Below are 18,007 nucleotides of genomic sequence, written 5' to 3' on the forward strand. Positions count from 1 at the left end.
TAACAGCTATTAAAGGTGCTGCCAAATCGTTCAATTCAATATTCTTAGACAACTTGACTGTTGCCCAGTACATTCAAAAATATCTGAAAGTTAAATTAAATTTATGCACTGTGATCCAAACACGGTGTGTGTGGCCAGCACTTTCTTGCTGACTGAGCCACGTAGCCCAGTGGTAACGCTTCCGCCTCGTAAGCGAAAGATCGGGGTTCAAATCCCGGCTCGGACCAACACAACGTGTGATCTTTTCCCATCTGGAATCGATTGCTTAGTAAAGGGAAGGTAGTGTATCGTCACAAACTGGACCTTATCATGACACCTTAGGGAGACGACCTATGGAATGTTAACATTAACCTTAGCATGTTAACATTAAGTTGAGAATGAAACTGCCACTGAATCCGCTTTGTAAATGCCGGCCCCGATACTCTTCAAGGGTGTTCCCCTCAGGAACTGGGAAAGATTTACTATTTTTACTGTGATCCAAGGCTACGCCCTTACAGTCCCGGGGGATTTTAGAAAGAGAGTTTATTTTGATCACACTTTTTTGGAAACCTGTTATGTCTGCTAAGGAATGAAACATGACTTCTCTTGTTTCTATCCGTTTGAACCAGCGATGGAATAATCATCATCAAAAGAAAATCTTTGGACGTTCATCAAGAGAAAAAATCCGAAGAGAGCATGCTCTCCTCTCTTGCGCACGAAAGGTAAAAGAAATCGAAAAAAAAACTAACTTAATCCACCTATGTGGTTGGTGCCTTCCTCACTCTTTTCCAACAATGGGTGATATGTAATATGATGGGTTTGGGCACAAATCGAGCCAAACATTTCATTAGGGCACAAAACCAAAAAGTAAACATTCGGGATTATTCCACTATTACACTCCATAGTACACTCCCTACATGCCCTCCAAGAATCAGATTGATAGCAAACAATTTCCTATTGAAAAAATCAAAAAAACAAAAGGGCACGTAACAATGTTCACTCCAAAACAGAAAAAAAGTTCAATTGTGCCCTTTTCTTTTTCGTTAGTTTTTCGTGGTTAAGGAACTTTCTATGTTATAAAGTGAACTTTTCATACATTCTTAACACTAATTCACTTCAAAACAAAGTTTGGTTAACGTTTCACCAAGGGTTTCTGCAGAAAAAAACTTCGTCGAAATACAATATTGAATACGGCCCGCGGCTGCTGTTCAGTACACTTTTGAAGAATTTTAATGTTTCACATACCTTATCTGCTCCATTCGATCATAAAACTTCACCAATTATCAAAATTTCCACTGAATTCCTCATTATTTCTAACTAAACAAAAGGGCCCATAAACATCATTCAAAACAACAATCCGGTGACAGCGCTTTAGTGCCCTTTTAGTTCTCTTCGAAATTGCATTTAGAAAGGGCCCATTATGAACAGCACTTGGAAAGCTAAATGGGCCTAATAACGAGATTTTTTAAAATTATGAGTTTTATTGCGAAAATCAACATAAATTAAGAAGCAGTAAAGCAGAGTTGAGGATAATGGTGTGTTTTATCGAATCATCAGTAAAAATACCATCAGTCATGCTTATTTTTTAAATAGGAATTGAAACAAGTTGTCCATTTTTTGCAAGCGATTTTCTCGAATCGCGGTTTTTGCTTTTGTGCCCTAATGAAATGTTTGGCTCGAAATTTCGTCTAATTTCGTTAAGTTTCGGAATACAAAAAAACACCCATATCACTCAAGGGCTCATAAGTGGCATCATAAGTGGTCAGAACTTGAGACAGGGGTGCCAAATCTTCAATGTTTTAGACTCGTTGAAAAGGTCTTTCGATTACCTAACCAACGATGGGTCGGATGATGGATCCGGACATTGTTTACATACATTTAAGTGAGATCCGGCTACAAAAAAGTACATAAATAACACTTAAGTGGTTATAACTCGAGACAGGGTTGCCGGATTATCAGTGTTTTGGACTCGTTGGAAAGGTCTTTCAATTACCTAACTAACGATGCATAACATAACTTCCGAAAATATACGAAAACACATTTTTATACATAACTTTTGAACTACTTATCGAAACTTCAAACAATTCAAAAGCACCGTATGGGACCCTAAACCAAGTCGAATGCGACTGGTTTGGTCAAAATCGGATCAGCCAGTGCTGAGAAAACTGAGTGACATTATTGGTCACATACACACACACATACACACACACACATACACACACACACATACACACACATAAACACAGACATTTGTTCAGTTTTCGATTCTGAGTCGATATGTATGCATCAAAGTGGGTTTTGGAGCTTTAAATAAAAAGTTCAATTTTAGAGCAGGATTATAGTCTTACCTCAGTGAGGAAGGCAAAACATCATCTTGATTATTCGGCGGAACATCTTTTTCACTACTACACATGCAAGTGTAACGTCACACGTCGAAAAATGACTTGTCACTATTTGTAGATGGGCAATGTGTGTAAACAAAATTGAAATTCACAAAAAAAATCATTCGCAGATTGATTTTTCTTGAAGAATTTCGGGAGCGATTTTCTTTTGCGTGATTTGCCTCCTCTCTCTTTCGCGGGTGAAGAAAGTTAGCGAGCGAAATTGATTTTTTTGCGATTATTCCATCCCTGCTCGAAGCTAACCACCTGTTTTTAGGTTTGGACGATTGATGAAATAAATGTATAATTAACAGTACTGGAAATATTTTCAATGACAAGCAAAATCAAATTTTGATAATGAAATAGGGGAAGGTGGGGCAAGACGACCATATGGGGCAAGAGGAACAATCGCTAGTAAGGCCGTAATTTTTATAATTTTGATTATTTCCAGTATGAGGAATTGTTGCTAGCAATGCAATTAGCTGATTCTACTACAGTCATCCCACATATTCGGAACGGTTTACAGATCGGCCAATGTTCAAAAAATCATAGCAAATCGATAATCGAACTTAATGATTCGCTTTTACCTTCATTTGAAAGCTTTTCTTGCGATCTTTCGAATGCTGTATCGAACATCTGCAAATTTTAACTTTTATATGAAGTTTTTGAAGAATTACTTTGACCCTTGAAATCCACAAATTCGGAACACTTTTTTCTTACGAATGTAAACAAACTTTGGATCTCTCCAGGACTAAACTTTTTTTACAAAATAATGATTTCGCACACTGAAACCAAAGAAACTCAAGCTTAGTGATGTTTTATCCATGGTATGGTAACTTTTTTTTTGTGAAAATATCAGTTAAATTCAGGTGTTCCACAATTGTGGGAAGCACAATAACATCCCACAATTATGGAACAGGCAATTTAGAGGCAGTGTTTTGCTGCTCTCAATAAAATAGTCTCGAAATGCAGTTTTTTTTTCAAAAAGAACTACTTTTATAAGTGAAATAGCAAGAGTATGTCCAAATAAAGATCCTAAAAATAGAAGGGTCGCCAGAAAAGATGCATTGGGCATGCTATTGACAAATTATCACAAAAGTGTTCCGAATTTGTGGGTGTTCCGAATATGTGGGATGACTGTACCACATAACCACCAAAACGACGTAAACGCCACGGGGCATAATATTGAATGAAGTTTTTTTCAAAACCTTTGTTTCCTTATAATATTTGGAAAGTACAAAATAAGGCTTAGGGTTCGTTTTAAGGCTCATTTTATCAAAATACTATTTTTCCTAGACCAGTAGTTTCCCTACCAATGACTTGCACGTATTATAAAGTATGATTTATGTTTTGGTTATTTTTGTAGAGAGTTTTTAAACAATCTTGTTTAGGTGGGGCAAGTGTACCATATGGATTTTTAATATGGAAAAAAATACGAATTGCTGCAGCAACATATTTTATTGTGAAAAAAATACATAAAAGTTCTTAAAAACTGATAATCAATTGTTTAAAAAATTGTCCATACACAATATACTAATATCATGAAAATTTACTTTTTTTTATCTAAGTAATTTATTTTTTTCGTAAAAACGGTCAAATTTTTAGTAAAATATTATTTTTAAATCTAAAAATGAAAGAAACGTTTCAAATACATCCTAATCTGATGTATCTTAGTGATAATAGTTCAACTGTTAGTAAATTAGCATGTTTTTTCATGCATTGTTCCTCTTGCCAGAGGCTTGCAGATATAAGCTAATTACATTGCTCATAATTGAAAACATCATATTTTTTCAGTGTAGTATAGTAACCTGGATAGTAAATTAGCTTATATCTGTAAGCCCATACATCCAATTGAAATGTGGTCAAAGACAAACTTATGGGAAATTGGACGAGCTTTCCGGTAAAAATATATACGAGACTGAAAAATCAAGTCTGTCATATAGAAATTGCCAAAAACCATCAAAAAACCTATTTTTTCTACATTTTTATTTTTAAAACCGCTGTAACTTCACAAGGATTGGACTTAGGACAATGGTCAATATGGAGACTTTTATGTAAAATTGTCTGGAGAATCGATTCCCGTATTCGGTTTTTGAAAATTTTGACGTTTAGAGCACTTTTCAAAAAAACAGTTTCAGTAAATGATTTTTGTATTTTTTTAGGTGAGTTGCTCCATCCTGCATTTTTCGTGAGTCTTTTTGTAACATCTTAGGCTATCTTCACAAAAATTTTGAACGAAAAAAAATCGTGGGCTCCCCCTCAAATTTGACTTTTAAACTTAAAAAACAAAAAATCTCATAAAAGTTGGGTGTTTTTTTCTTTCAGTGTATTTTTATCGAAAAGCCCGTCAAATTTCCTACAAGTTTGTCTTTGACCACTTTTTGATACGATGCAACGGCTTCGAAATACAGAAATATTTAAATTCCGAATTACAAAAATATTTAAAACACTTACGCCCTTCTCAAATGTCATTATCGAGTGGAACTGGCTCCATATACACAAAAATGGCTTATATAAGCGAAGGATAACATGTCTACAAAGTTTCATTGAAATCGGAGAGGGTCGGGTACAACCGATTCCCTATTTGGCATGGAATTGCTCAAAATCAATTTTTTACATTAAAAAACTGATTTTTAAAAAACTTGTTCTATCAAAGTCTCAGTCAAGACCTGGAATAAGATGATTCCAATAAATCCGACAGATTTTTTAACGTTTGTAATGGGTTATAACGAGCATTTCCTTAGCTTGTTACACTTGCCCCACTTTCCCCTACCAGCAACGATTGCTGAATTTTCGGCAAATGATCTGTCAAACTGTCACAAGAAAATTACTGAATTGCAAAATAAGTTGACGTTTCTTTTGCTGAAATTTCAGTTGTTTTGGCAATCATTTTACTGAAATTTTAGAAAATCATCTATCGAAGTGACAAATATCAGTTAACTGAGAATTCAGTAAAATCTAAATAACTGAATCGAAAATTTCAGTAAAACTTTACTGAATTTCAGCAAAAAAAGTGGTGTGTATGCGGTTATGAGTGCGGTTAAAAACCGTGGACCCCCTTTAATACCTAGGACTCCCTAGGATGACCCAGGACATGCCAACACATCAGCAAAGTAGTCTTCCACACTCACTGAAGCTATGCGAGTAGGATCCGTTGTCAAAACCAGTCGACATCTTGCTTGTTACGGTAATAGACCCACAGATTTTAACCCCAGAGAGTCTTATCGCAAAAAATGTGATCTTTCAAAAGCGTCGGAAACAAGAACTACGCATTTTTTTTTTACAATTTAAATGATGATGGTGCCATTCTATAGCAAAAAATATGAACAACAAACAAAAAATGAAAAAGTGGCTGTAAAAACGTCAAAAATTAGATAGACAAAATGCAACTATATAAGGGTGGTAGAATAGGCCAAATACTACCAAAAACAATCATAAACTCAGCAAGATAAACGCAAATAAAAATACTAAAAATAAAACAAGAAAAACTTAAAACAAGAGAAGTGAAGTCATTCGTAGAACAACCGTCGGTTAATCGAGTCTGGACTGTATCTTTGTTTTTATCACTGATATCATTGTTTATTGCGTTTAGAGCGTTTGAAGCTGTAGAGATAATGTTTTCTTAAATAGCTAATACCTAATCTAAACCCAGTTCAACAAATAATTATATCAAAACAATTGGACCCGTATTTTTTTTGTTGGGCAAATTTTGGTGGATTTTAGCGCGATTCATAGGAGTTATCGCGATTTTACCAAAACAAGTTTTCAGGTAATGTTTAACAAAGAAATTTTTCCATAATTAAAAAATAATATAACTCAATTTACCCTTCAACGGGAATGCATTGAATAAAAGCAGAATTTAGATCAGTAGTATCACTAAACTCTTCTTTGCGTTTGGTTTCATCTTTCTTTTAGATCAGCTGACTGGCTGTTGAACGACGTTCTCGCAACCCACCCTCTTTCCGCTCGGCTGAGCGCGTACATTTTTCCTGTTGGACCCGGTTACAAAGCGGCTTAGAAAATAAATTTTAATCTGACGCTCGGTTGGTTCGGTGGTGCTTCTGAGATGTCCGACACCGGCAGTGGACACGACGGAGCCCAGAAGGACTACTCGCAAAAAATGGATGGCGGCGGCGGCGACTTTGACTCTGGGCAGCAGAGTCAACAGACGGAACAGGAACTGGCCACCAAGATGCTGCAGATTCAGTCAAAGCGGTTCTATCTGGACGTGAAGCAGAACCGACGCGGCCGGTTCATCAAGGTGGCCGAAATTGGCGCCGACGGAAGGCGCAGCCAGATCTTTCTGGCGTTGTCGACAGCGGCCGAGTTCCGGGATCACCTGTCGACGTTCAGCGATTATTACGCCTCGCTGGGACCACCGAATCCGGACAACGTGCCCGAGGATGGCAAGCTAAAGTCCGAAATGATGATCAAGGACAACCGGCGGTACTACCTTGACCTGAAAGAGAACGTGCGGGGCCGGTTTCTGCGCGTGTCTCAGACGATCACCCGCGGCGGTCCGCGGTCCCAGATTGCCATCCCGGCGCAAGGGATGATCGAGTTTCGCGATGCGCTCACCGACCTGCTCGAGGAGTTCGGCACGAACGACGGCGGCTTTAAGGGCGAGCTGCCCGAGGGGCGCCACATGCGTGTGGACAACAAAAACTTTTACTTTGACATCGGTCAGAACAGCCGGGGCATCTACATGCGGGTGTCGGAGGTGAAAAGCAACTTCCGGACCGCGATCACCGTGCCGGAAAAGTGCTGGTCGCGGTTCCGTGACATCCTCAGCGATTACTGCGACAAGATGAAGAAAACGTCCGAGTCAACCACATCGTCGATCACTGCCGATAACCCATTGCAGAAGCAAACATCAAATAATATGTAAATTAGTGACGCGAGAGAGACAGAATTCAAACAGCAACAACAACCCCCGTCGTTTTGGCTTCGTTTCCGCTTCCTTACGTTTTTTTTCTCCTCCTTACTGGAGTCCGTGGCCGGTTCCGTTTGGGTCCTGCTCTCAATTGTAAAATTATTAATACCATTTAGTTATGTTTCATTAATTTTTGTTTTTCGTTACGTTTCCTTAATTTCGTTCTAAAAGAAAGAATTATATATTAAATTATAAATGAAAAGGAGTATAAAATATATTATACAAATAGTTATAAACGAAAAAAACGAGAGAGAACATCAGATCTAATCTGAATATAAACCGCAGTTATAAGAATTAAATAAAGAGGAAAATTTAACAAATTAAATTTAACACAACAAAAAAATACAAGAAGAAAAAATCAATCCTTGCGCGTGCCGTTCGAAGCTGTGTGAAATTTGCAATCTTTTTGTGTTGTAATGGAAAACGAATTATTTTTGTAAAAAAAAAGAATATTAAATAAAATATAGTGTTTACGCTTTGGACAAACTTCAATAGAGATGATTAGTGTAAAATATTAACTATTTTGAAGTGGTTGATCAAAAGAAATATTAAATAAAAATATAAATCAGAGCAGTCTAAACAAAATCTAATCAGTTTCGAAAACTAGTGCTAAAAGGTTGATCTTTCATACACACAGAGAGATGGCGCAGCAAAGTGTGCAGGCTCGCGTGATGATTGAACCTGCAAAATTACCAATAACAGAAGGCAAAACACACAAGCAAAATGGAACAACCAAGCAAAAAACAACAACCGGGAAATATTACAAACAAAAAAAAACAAAAGGAAGCGCAGTTGAACGTAGCCGAATTCTTAGCTGGAGCTGGCAAAAAAAAATCCGAAACAAAAACAAAGCAAAAACATTTTCCAGAAAAGCAGAGCGCCAACAAAAAAAATGGACTAGCAAAGATGAAAATGCAAGCGGAGAGAGACGATCGCGTGGTTTTTCTTTTGATTTTTTCAATAATCTAGTAGATTGCAATTATTCAACAAAGTATAGTATAACTAGAGTTCGGAGGAACCCGCTAGTCTCTCTCTGCGAGCAGTGCTGGAAACATTTGGGGCAAACACACACATACACGAACACACATACAAACATTCACACTCTCACTCACTCACTCACAAACAGACTTGAAGAACATGCGACCGAGTGTAAAAAGAAGATGAAAGTATAATGGCAAAGTCAATATATATTACTGTTAAATGTTACACTAAAAACAAAGGGGAAAAGCAAAGCTCTGCGCGGATGAATTTGTGTGATTTTTTATTTGTTTCTAGCGGAAAGCGAAATTGAAAAACGGGGCACGAAAAGCGACACGATCATTGCCACAATCCACTAAAAAGAAGTAACATTTGTTTGCGTGCATCAGTTTCTCCATCTCTCTCTCACCAAACACAGAAGCTCTGAAGAAGTCAGAATAAAAAGTCAGAATTTACAAGCAAGTAGGAAAACGAAAAAAAAAAACGTTTCGAGAATCATGCGTTGCATTGATCGATAACGAGGCAAGATAAAACATGATTGTAAATCAGTGTGAAGAAAAAACAAAAGTATAAGAAAGTAAACGGTAATAAGAAAAAAACAAACAAACTGGTCGTCCGAGCAAAACGTCTCCTAGAGGCAGCATAAAAGCGTGGAACGGGACCAACAGCTGTGATCTACTGTGAAATGAGAACAATTCTCCTAATTTACACACACCCACGTAAATGCGAGATGAAATTCCCACGTGTTAAACGAGTTTTTAATTATAGATTATTTTTTTCGCTTTTTCTTTGTTGATGTCGCAATACGGAAAGTGGACGAAATTAGACATTTCTTTAAAAATGGTCCATTGACGTCGACTAAAAGTCGATCGTTTATTGCTTTGTTGTTTGTTGATTTTAAATCTGTTTGAAAATACAAGATTGTTGAAAGTTTGGACCGTCTGAAATTGTTTTGAAGGTGGTGCGGATTAGTTACTTAAATTGTATCGATTTCTTCGTTCGACAAATTTGGTAATAAAATTACCACTAAGCAGAAAGCTTTTAAAACCTTGGACTGCACGGGCTAACACTGAAAGTGTTTTGAAATCATGTTTCTACTATTCTAATTTTGAGAATTTTTCACGAAAACTTCCCTTTAATTTTCTCAGTTCTTTGTTGTGCTCCCTGGTTATCGCATTCAGCAAAAAATAAAAAATCTTAAAATTCCGGTCACCGATTGAAATATGTCGGTCCACATTTGAAATTAGTCGATCATCTATCAAAATTTGGCAAACGCTCATCGAAATATGTCGATACTCGATCGAAAAATGACGATCCCCAATCGAAATGTTGCTGTCGTTTATTGAAATAATTTCTCGAACGGCAGTCGAAATTTGGCAACCGTTAATCGAACGATGTCGATCAACGACCGAAAAATATCGGTCCCCAGTCGCAATTACTCGATCGTCGATCGAAATTTGACATTTTTTAATCGAGATATTATCGTCGATCGTAATTTCTCGATCATCGATCGAAATTTGACGGTCGGTAATCGAAATATGTCGATCAAAATATGTCGGTGACAATCGCTGTTTCTCGAGCTACAATCGACATTTTTCGGTTGTCAAGCGCAATAAGTCGATCGTTAATCGAAGTATGTTTGTAAATCGCAATTTCTCGATCCTCAATCGAAATTATCTCGAATCTATCGAATCGAATCGATGTTCGACAATCGTGACTTGTTGATAGCCGGTAAAACATACCGATCAGAATCTAGATCGAAATTTTTGTTTCGATCGGCGATCATTGTAATAACGAGCTACCGTGGCCGTAAGGTTACGGATTTCGCCTTGTAAGCGGAAGGTGAAGGGTTCGATTCCTGTCTGGCTCGGTAAAGTCAGATCCCTTCAAAGAGTTAATCTGCTCACTGGGAATCCTAATCGACTGAGTTCGATTCTCGTACCGGGGAGATGAAGTTTAAATGAGACCGACGATCAAATTGTTACGATCGAAAGATTTCGACGGACGACCGACATTTTACGGATCATGATTTTTGATCGAATGCATCAATCAGGGACATAGATTCAAAAATATGTTTTGTTAGAAAAATGTGGTTTAAAAATAAGCTGTTTCAAAACAAATAATTTTCAAAATATTACATGGTCAATATTTTGATCCGGCGTTCGGTAGTCTCTATCGAACTTTCTTTAATGAATGTGATACCAACGGAAAATTCTAGAAATTCAAACTCTTTCATAGTGTGTATATTTACTATTTAAAAAAAATATAACATATTAAGTTTCCACAAAAATTACACGCTTAGGCATCGGAAATTGTTTGTCGGATTAAATCCGCATCGGTTTCCGGATCGGAAGGAAAGCAAAATTTACGGAAAAAACACAATTCAACAATTGGACTTGTTAAATAAATTCCTGTCGTTGTTTTAAATTCCTAGAATATTGTAATCTATCCGATTATTCTGTTTCGATTGGAAGTTGTCGATTTTGCACTAAGCTTGCTGGGATTCCTATCTGGTGAGTACACGAGAGCTCGAAGGCATCCATATGCCTACTGCGATCGAAATATTCCGATCGAAAAGTATCGATAGAATGCAATAATCAGGATGAAAATTCTTTATTTCTAGCGAACCTGTAAGCTCTGAGCACTGGAAGGAAAAGGAAAAGAACGACGTGTCTATAGGATACGGAAACACACTCACTCATACACACAGAACCACTCACACACACACATACAAACAAAAAGCTTAGAAGCTGATGAATCGTTTACTGCACACACACACACAGTTGAGAAAAAACGGAGGATACAAATGAAGTAAGCAAACAATAGCGATCATGTTAATTGAGGTAAAAAGAGAGTTAAAATCACACAAAAGAAGCAACACAAACAAACAAAAAAGGGCGGAAATTTGTTTTTGTTTTGGGGCACTCGGTGTGGAGTATTTTATGAATTTGGAACCTGAAGAAAACAATAACAAAACAAGTTGAGCAGAACAAAAAGTTGCAAGCAAACGATGGTTCTTTTTAAAAAAAACAAAAATGAACAAAAGCGCTAAACCAGATTATTATCAATTATTGAATGAATTATTATCTACTGCTACCATTACAACAAACAACAAAAACTATATTATGAATATTGTGAAGAATTTTAACTTATGTTGTCTTTTTCTCAAGCGATAAAGAAAATAATAAATATAGTAATGAACAACAAAAAACGACAGATAGGAGGACAAATAATAAAGAGAAAAGAAAAAAAATGAAGAAAAACACAAAAAATATAAAAGAGAAAATATAATAGGTATATAATAATGATAAAAATGTTCCCGAATCGAGATGATGTTCAGTTAAGTCTCAAATAAAAGAAGAAGAAAAACAGCAAACTGTGAAACATTTGTGTTACAAAGTACATACAAGCAAAAGCTGCGATTGTATCGCCTGGCGATAAGTTGTTTTTTTTTTCACTGTTTCCACCACCCCTCCCCCGCGCGTTCAAAACGCCTAAAGTTAGTTTGTTTTTAAATTTTCACGACAAATTGCACACGCTAGCGCAGTTCCAATTTGTTCCAACTTTGCCACAATCATTTGCGTGTCTCTCCCGCTCCTCCCCCTCTACTCAAAGTTGATTTTATGTCATTCCTTGCGGAACACCCTGCGTGCGTTTGCAAACAAAAAGAGAAAACAAGATGAAACAGAAATAAGAAGAAAAAATACAAAGTTTATATATATATTTCTATTAGCCGGTAGTCGCGCCAACCGATAGTGTGTAACTCGAAATAAAAATAAAGTGGTAAATATATTAAAAAATAAACACATATTTTTGGATAAGTGCGCAGCCATAACGATTAAGCAGACGAATGCAAACGAACGCAAATTAAGTTCTTAAAACTCACACTCACACAGACTCAAACACACACACACATAAATTGCAAACACAGGGTGTTTCCCGCGCAAGTTTTTTTTGTTCTCTTGAGTTCCTTTCTCTCACTCTCTCACGGTCTGCTACAGGGTGATCGGTTTCCACTCTGTTTCAGTTTTGAGTAGTAGCGCGCGCTATACGTAAATTTAACAAAAACATAGTAAAACAAAACAAACAGAAACAAACACGAAGCTGTTCGCGCCATTCAAGAGAATAATAAGAGGTAAAACAAAACAAAAAAAAACGACAAATATATAGATGAGAAATTTATTGAACAAAAAAAAAAAGGATACAGAAAAAGTAATAATCTAGTTTTCCCTAACACACAATAGCAGCGAACCGACCCAGAAGAGGACACCTGATGTGCGAAATTTCTTAGTTTTTCCCTAGCGATTTTCAAATTCTTTTTAATTTGTGTTTATTTTTTGTTTTAAATAAGTGCTTCTCTTACGTTTAGCGTTAATTTATTATTTTGTTTTCTATTTATACACCCTCTCACACACCTCTCTTAGGCTACCTAATTCAATTTTTCCCTAGCATTTTAATGACTATGCACACAAACACAACACATAGCTCATGTGTTAATGTTTCTGGCATTCGCGAGAGTTTCCCCCTCTTTTTTGTTGACTATTTAGTGATGTAACTTTTAATTTGTCTTGATTTACGTACATTATATTTACTCGTTTTTGTTTTTAGGTATTCAAATTGGAGGAAATTAAAGCTATGACTACCTTTAATCGATGATACACAGAAGTAACGATACAAAATAATAAAGAAGAAGAAGATACAATATTTTTAGGTGAAATGAAGTTTTTTGGTTTGATTTTTTATATAGGAATCTAAATTATTTAATCCGTTTATAAACGCTTTTCCTGAGAATAACGAGAGAAAAAAAAACAAAATAGAAAAGAGAAATCATTAAGATTAAACAAGTAAAAGAGTAAAAATGAAAGGAAAACACACAAAACGTTGCTGCGAAGTTCAAACACACACAACAACAAAAAAAAGGATAATGCTGTAGAGTTCGCGAATCAAATGATCAATCTAGATAAACGGTTTTATTCTTTGATTAAGATACTAGAGAGAAGGGCATCCAAACCAGATGAAGATAACTAGAACACGAGCATAGCAAGGGGACTGTAGAATATCGGAAAATAGGGGGAAATATAAGTATAAAAACTAAAAATATCAACGCAAATGGACGGTAATGTGTGCGTAAGCTGAATCCATTCTGAATAAAACACCCGGTGAGGCACGTTCTCATACAAAACAAAAAAACAATGGTAAATAAGCGAAAGCTGTGATTTCAAATCGGCTTCTCGCACATTTTCTGCATAAACAACTCCGCTGAAGACTAAGCAAACCTATATTTAAAAAAAAAAACAAATCAGAATCTGACGAAAGGCACATTTGAAGAAAAGAAAACAAAACCATAAATTAATAACGAATCACTAATTACCACATTTTATTACCAGTAAGCAACACCTTTGCAAAAAGAAGAAAAAAAAAACCAACATCAATTCGAAATCAACCGATTTGCAATAGTAACAACAAAATTCGGCGCGACACAGAAACAGAACAACAACAAAAAACAAGAAATGCTGGTCCCACGAAAGTGTACGAACGAAAATATGGAGCCGATACGAGTAAGAAAGAAGAAAGAAAGAACACACACGCGTACGTACCCACAAAGTACACAGAAAAACACACACACACAGAGAAGATGCACCTAGTGTTGTAATGGATTAAGGAATAAACAAGTCGACAGCTTAAAAACAGAAGGAAAAAAAAGGTGTTTTGATTATTTGATTCAGGTGTTACAATGTTAGTAGGAAATATACTAATAAATGTGATTACAAACAACAAAAAACCAATAAAGAACGCACGGCCTGGTGGTTTGATTTTCCGGTGTCCGAAATGTCACTTAATCATAAGTTTAAAAGTTTGTTCGATCCCACTTTGATGCGAAAATTTACCTGACTTCAGTGACCCGCAAAAAAAGTAGAATGAATTCAACTCGAAACATCTCAATTGAAAATAATACATGCATTCCAAAGTGCTCACCCACAGGAATCGCCCTTAGAAAGTGAGCTTTGAAAGCTCCGCATCGCTTCCAAAAGCTCAGCTTCACATTTAGAAGGAGGCGCTTGGTATTTTGGGGCCACCGAACGGCACTGCACAGAGAGACTTCAACGAAACAACAAACAGTGAACCTTAAAACAAACTTACAGTGAAATAAAAAAAAAGTACCAAATTCCTAAATTCTAGGAATTTTGGCTCCTTTCCTTATTTAGTAATCGCAAGAGAACACAAAGTTTGAGTTAATTAGTTCAATTCCTGTAGTTTGTTTGCCAACCCTATAGACCAATGTCGATGGACATATTCTTCGAAAATTTGCAACAGCATAAATATTTTTGTATAAAAAAATCATAACAAAATTTAGGGCTAAGCCGAAAACGATTTAAAATTCTATGGATATTACTGAGGAAGTACCGTCATCTGGGGCACATGAGGTAAATTGGGATACCTGGATAAGCCAATTTTTTCCACAATCATTTGATATTTTTCATTGGTATCAGGTGGAACTGATGCATAACAGCACATTTTGAAACTTTATTAACAGCATGCTGTTCCCGTTATGACTGTAGTTGTAGTTTCACGTTTAATCAAAACTTTAAATTTGGAGGTGATTGGACAGCTTTGTGCTTATTTTTAGTGCAGTAAATTTTATATACCCAAAAATGCTTCATTAGAAAGCAGGCCAGAAACTAACTACAGTCCAGACTCGATTATCGGAAGCCTCGATTATCCAAAGAATCGATTATCCGAAGTTCGATTATCCGAAGGTTTGAATGGGACTTCCGATAATCGGATCACGAACATTTTTTTTTTCTTGTTTTTAACATCAAATTCTAGTTCTGCGACCCCATTTTAGTAAAATTTTTACAGTTGAGCAATTCTCTACCAAAACCAGAAATGGATTTTATTTGTATTTTTTGATTTGGCTCAAACTTTGTGAGGGCCTTCCCTATGACCAAATATGCTATTTTGTAGAGGTGGGCAAAACCGCTCTTTTTTAGGAGCCGCTCATTTTCGTTCGCTCTTTAAAAAGAGCCGCTCTTTTGAACGGCTCTTTCGCTCTTTTTCAAAATTTGAATGAATAGGGTTTTTTCAAGAATTGCGTGATTTTATAAGTCATTTCACATTGGACTTTTATAAATTTGGCCGTACCAAATATTTTTTGAAGTTTATGTCCCTCAACTCTGGCCAAATTCGCAAATAAAAAATAATAGCAAGACATTTTAATGAAAAAAGAGTTTTAAAATGCATTTTACACATCCTCAGTTGTATTGCAATCATTAGTGTTAAAAAGATCGAAGTATTGATGAACTTTTTTCTTAAACCGAAAAATAAAATTTTGCATTAGGTACTGTGCAACGGAATTTCACCAAAAATCAAAATATTTTTGATCGATCCCTGTTGGAGCCCCAACCTAGAATGCTGGAAAAATTGCCATTAATTTTAAAATTTCGTTTATTTCTGCAAGAATTAAACTTACAAAATCTCTCAAATGTTTTGGTAATATTTGACAAATTATGATATTTGGAAGGCTCTAATTTGTATTCCGGTATTACTTTAATGAACAATAAGTTGTACACTGAAAAGTTTATTTCATTTTGTTTAGAAAATCATTTACTTTTGGAATTAATTTTTAGAATAAATTATATTTATAACAAAAATCATGCCATATTGAAACGGTTCTTACAAAAGACCGGAGTTTAAAAAAGAACCGCGGTTCTTTTTTTGTGAGCCACGGTTCGTTCGCTCTTTTCAGTGAACCGGCTCTTTGAGCGGTTCGCTCTTTTTTGCCCACCTCTACTATTTTGTGTCATTGGTTCACCCATACAAGTCTCCATACAATTTTGGCAGCTGTCCATACAAAAATGGTATGTAAATATTCAAACAGCTGTAACTTTTGAGTGAATTTTCTGATCAATTTGGTGTCTTGGGCAAAGTTGTAGGTATTGTGGAGGACTTTTGAGAAAAAAATAGGTACAAGGAAAAAAATTGCAGATTTTTTTATCAACTTTTTTTTCACTAAAACTCAATTTCCCAAAATACGTATTTTTTGATTTTCGAGATTTTTTTATATGTTTTAGGGGACAAAAATCCGCAACTTTTGAGTCATAGAGAAACATGGTCAAAAAATCTGCCACCGAGTTATGAATTTTTGAAAAAATAGTGATTTTTTGAAAAAAATCGAAGTTTTATGCAAAAACAAGTTTGACATTACTTTTTAATGCAAAATTGAATTTGCAATTTTGATTTTGATTTTTTGAAAAGTACTTTACAGATTTTTTGATAAAGGGCTCCGTTTTCAAGATATAGCCACCGAAAGTTTGATTTTAGCGAAATATTTGCACTTTTTCAATTTTTAAAAATAGTGACCATGAGTGATCATTTCTAAAAATATTTTTTTTGAAAAGTCCAGAAAATTATCTATAAAATTGTCTAAGAGACATTGAAGATTGGACCTCTGGTTGCTGAAATACAGCGGCTTAAAGAAAAAGAAACACGAAAATTGAAGTTTTCTAAGTCTCACCCAATCTGCCCACCATTTTCTAATGATGATATATCAGCAATTAATGGTCCGATTTTCAATGTTAATACATGAAACATTCGTGAAATTTTCCGATCTTTTCGAAAAAAATATTTTGATTTTTTTTAAATCAAGACTAGCATTTTAAATGGGCGTTATATTCAATGTTTGGCCGTTTTAAAATGTTAGTCTTGATTTAAAAATTTCAAAATATTTTTTTCGAGAAGATCGGAAAATTTCACGAATGTTACATGTGTTAACATTGATAATCGGACCATTAGTTGCTGAGATATCGTCAATAGAAAATGGTGGGTTATTTTGGTGAGATTAAGAACACTTCAATTTTCGTGTTTCTTTTTCTCAAAGCGGCTCTATCTCAGCAACCCGAGGTACAATCTTCAATGTCTCTTAGACAATTTTATAGCAAATTTTCTGAACCTTTAAAAAAAAAATTTAGAGATGGTCACTTATGGTCACTATTTTTAAAAATTTAAAAACTGCAAATATTTCGCTAAAATCAAACTTTCGGTGGCTATATCTTGAAAACGGAGCCCTTTATCAAAAAATCTGTAAAGTACTTTTCGATAGCAAATTCAATTTTGCATTAAAAAGTAATGTCAAACTTGTTTTTGCATAAAACTTCAATTTTTTCCAAAAATCACTTTTTTTTCAAAAATTCATAACTCGGCCGCAGATTTTTTGACCATGTTTCTCTATGGCTTAAAAGTTGCGGATTTTTGTCCCCTAAAACATATAAAAAAATCTCTAAAATCAAAAAATACGTACGTAAATTGAGTTTTAGTGAAAAAAAGTTGATAAAAAAATCTGCAATTTTTTTTCCGTGTACCTATTTTTTTCTCAAAAGTCCTCAACAATACCTACAACTTTGCCGAAGACACCAAATTGATCAGAAAATTCACTCAAAAGTTACAGCTGTTTGAATATTTACATACCATTTTTGTATGGACAGCAGCCAAAATTGTATGGAGACTTGTATGGGTGAACCAATGACGCAAAATAGCTTATTTGGTCATAGGGAAGGCCCCCACAAAGTTTGAGTCAAATAAAAAAATACAAAAAATAAAAATGGTCGAAATCGGTCGATTTCGTAGAGAGTTGCTCAGTTAATTGTCTAATAAATGATTAAATGCGTCTTTTTTTTTCAATATTTCGCCACCGCCATTTTGGCCGCCATCATGGAATTAAAAATTCTAGATCACTTTA

General features: G+C 35.4%; 2 protein-coding genes across 5 annotated transcripts in view; one reads left to right on the forward strand and one right to left on the reverse strand.

Moving 5' to 3' along the window:
* Positions 1 to 11,390, forward strand: part of LOC120426849 (transcriptional activator protein Pur-alpha-like) — a 125,649-nt gene extending 114,259 nt beyond the window's left edge. For all 4 annotated transcript variants that reach the window (XM_052707371.1, XM_039591639.2, XM_039591641.2 and 1 more), the window contains one exon: positions 6,276 to 11,390. In XM_052707371.1, the coding sequence (XP_052563331.1) occupies positions 6,427 to 7,248 (822 nt within the window). In that variant the 5' untranslated portion in view covers positions 6,276 to 6,426 and the 3' untranslated portion in view covers positions 7,249 to 11,390. The remainder of the gene's footprint in view (positions 1 to 6,275) is intronic.
* Positions 1 to 18,007, reverse strand: part of LOC120427346 (cationic amino acid transporter 2-like) — a 118,483-nt gene that overhangs the window by 77,005 nt on the left and 23,471 nt on the right. The gene's annotated exons all lie outside the window — the stretch shown is intronic.

The sequence above is a fragment of the Culex pipiens genome, chromosome 2 (genome assembly GCF_016801865.2).
Source record: "Culex pipiens pallens isolate TS chromosome 2, TS_CPP_V2, whole genome shotgun sequence".
NCBI lineage: Eukaryota > Metazoa > Arthropoda > Insecta > Diptera > Culicidae > Culex > Culex pipiens.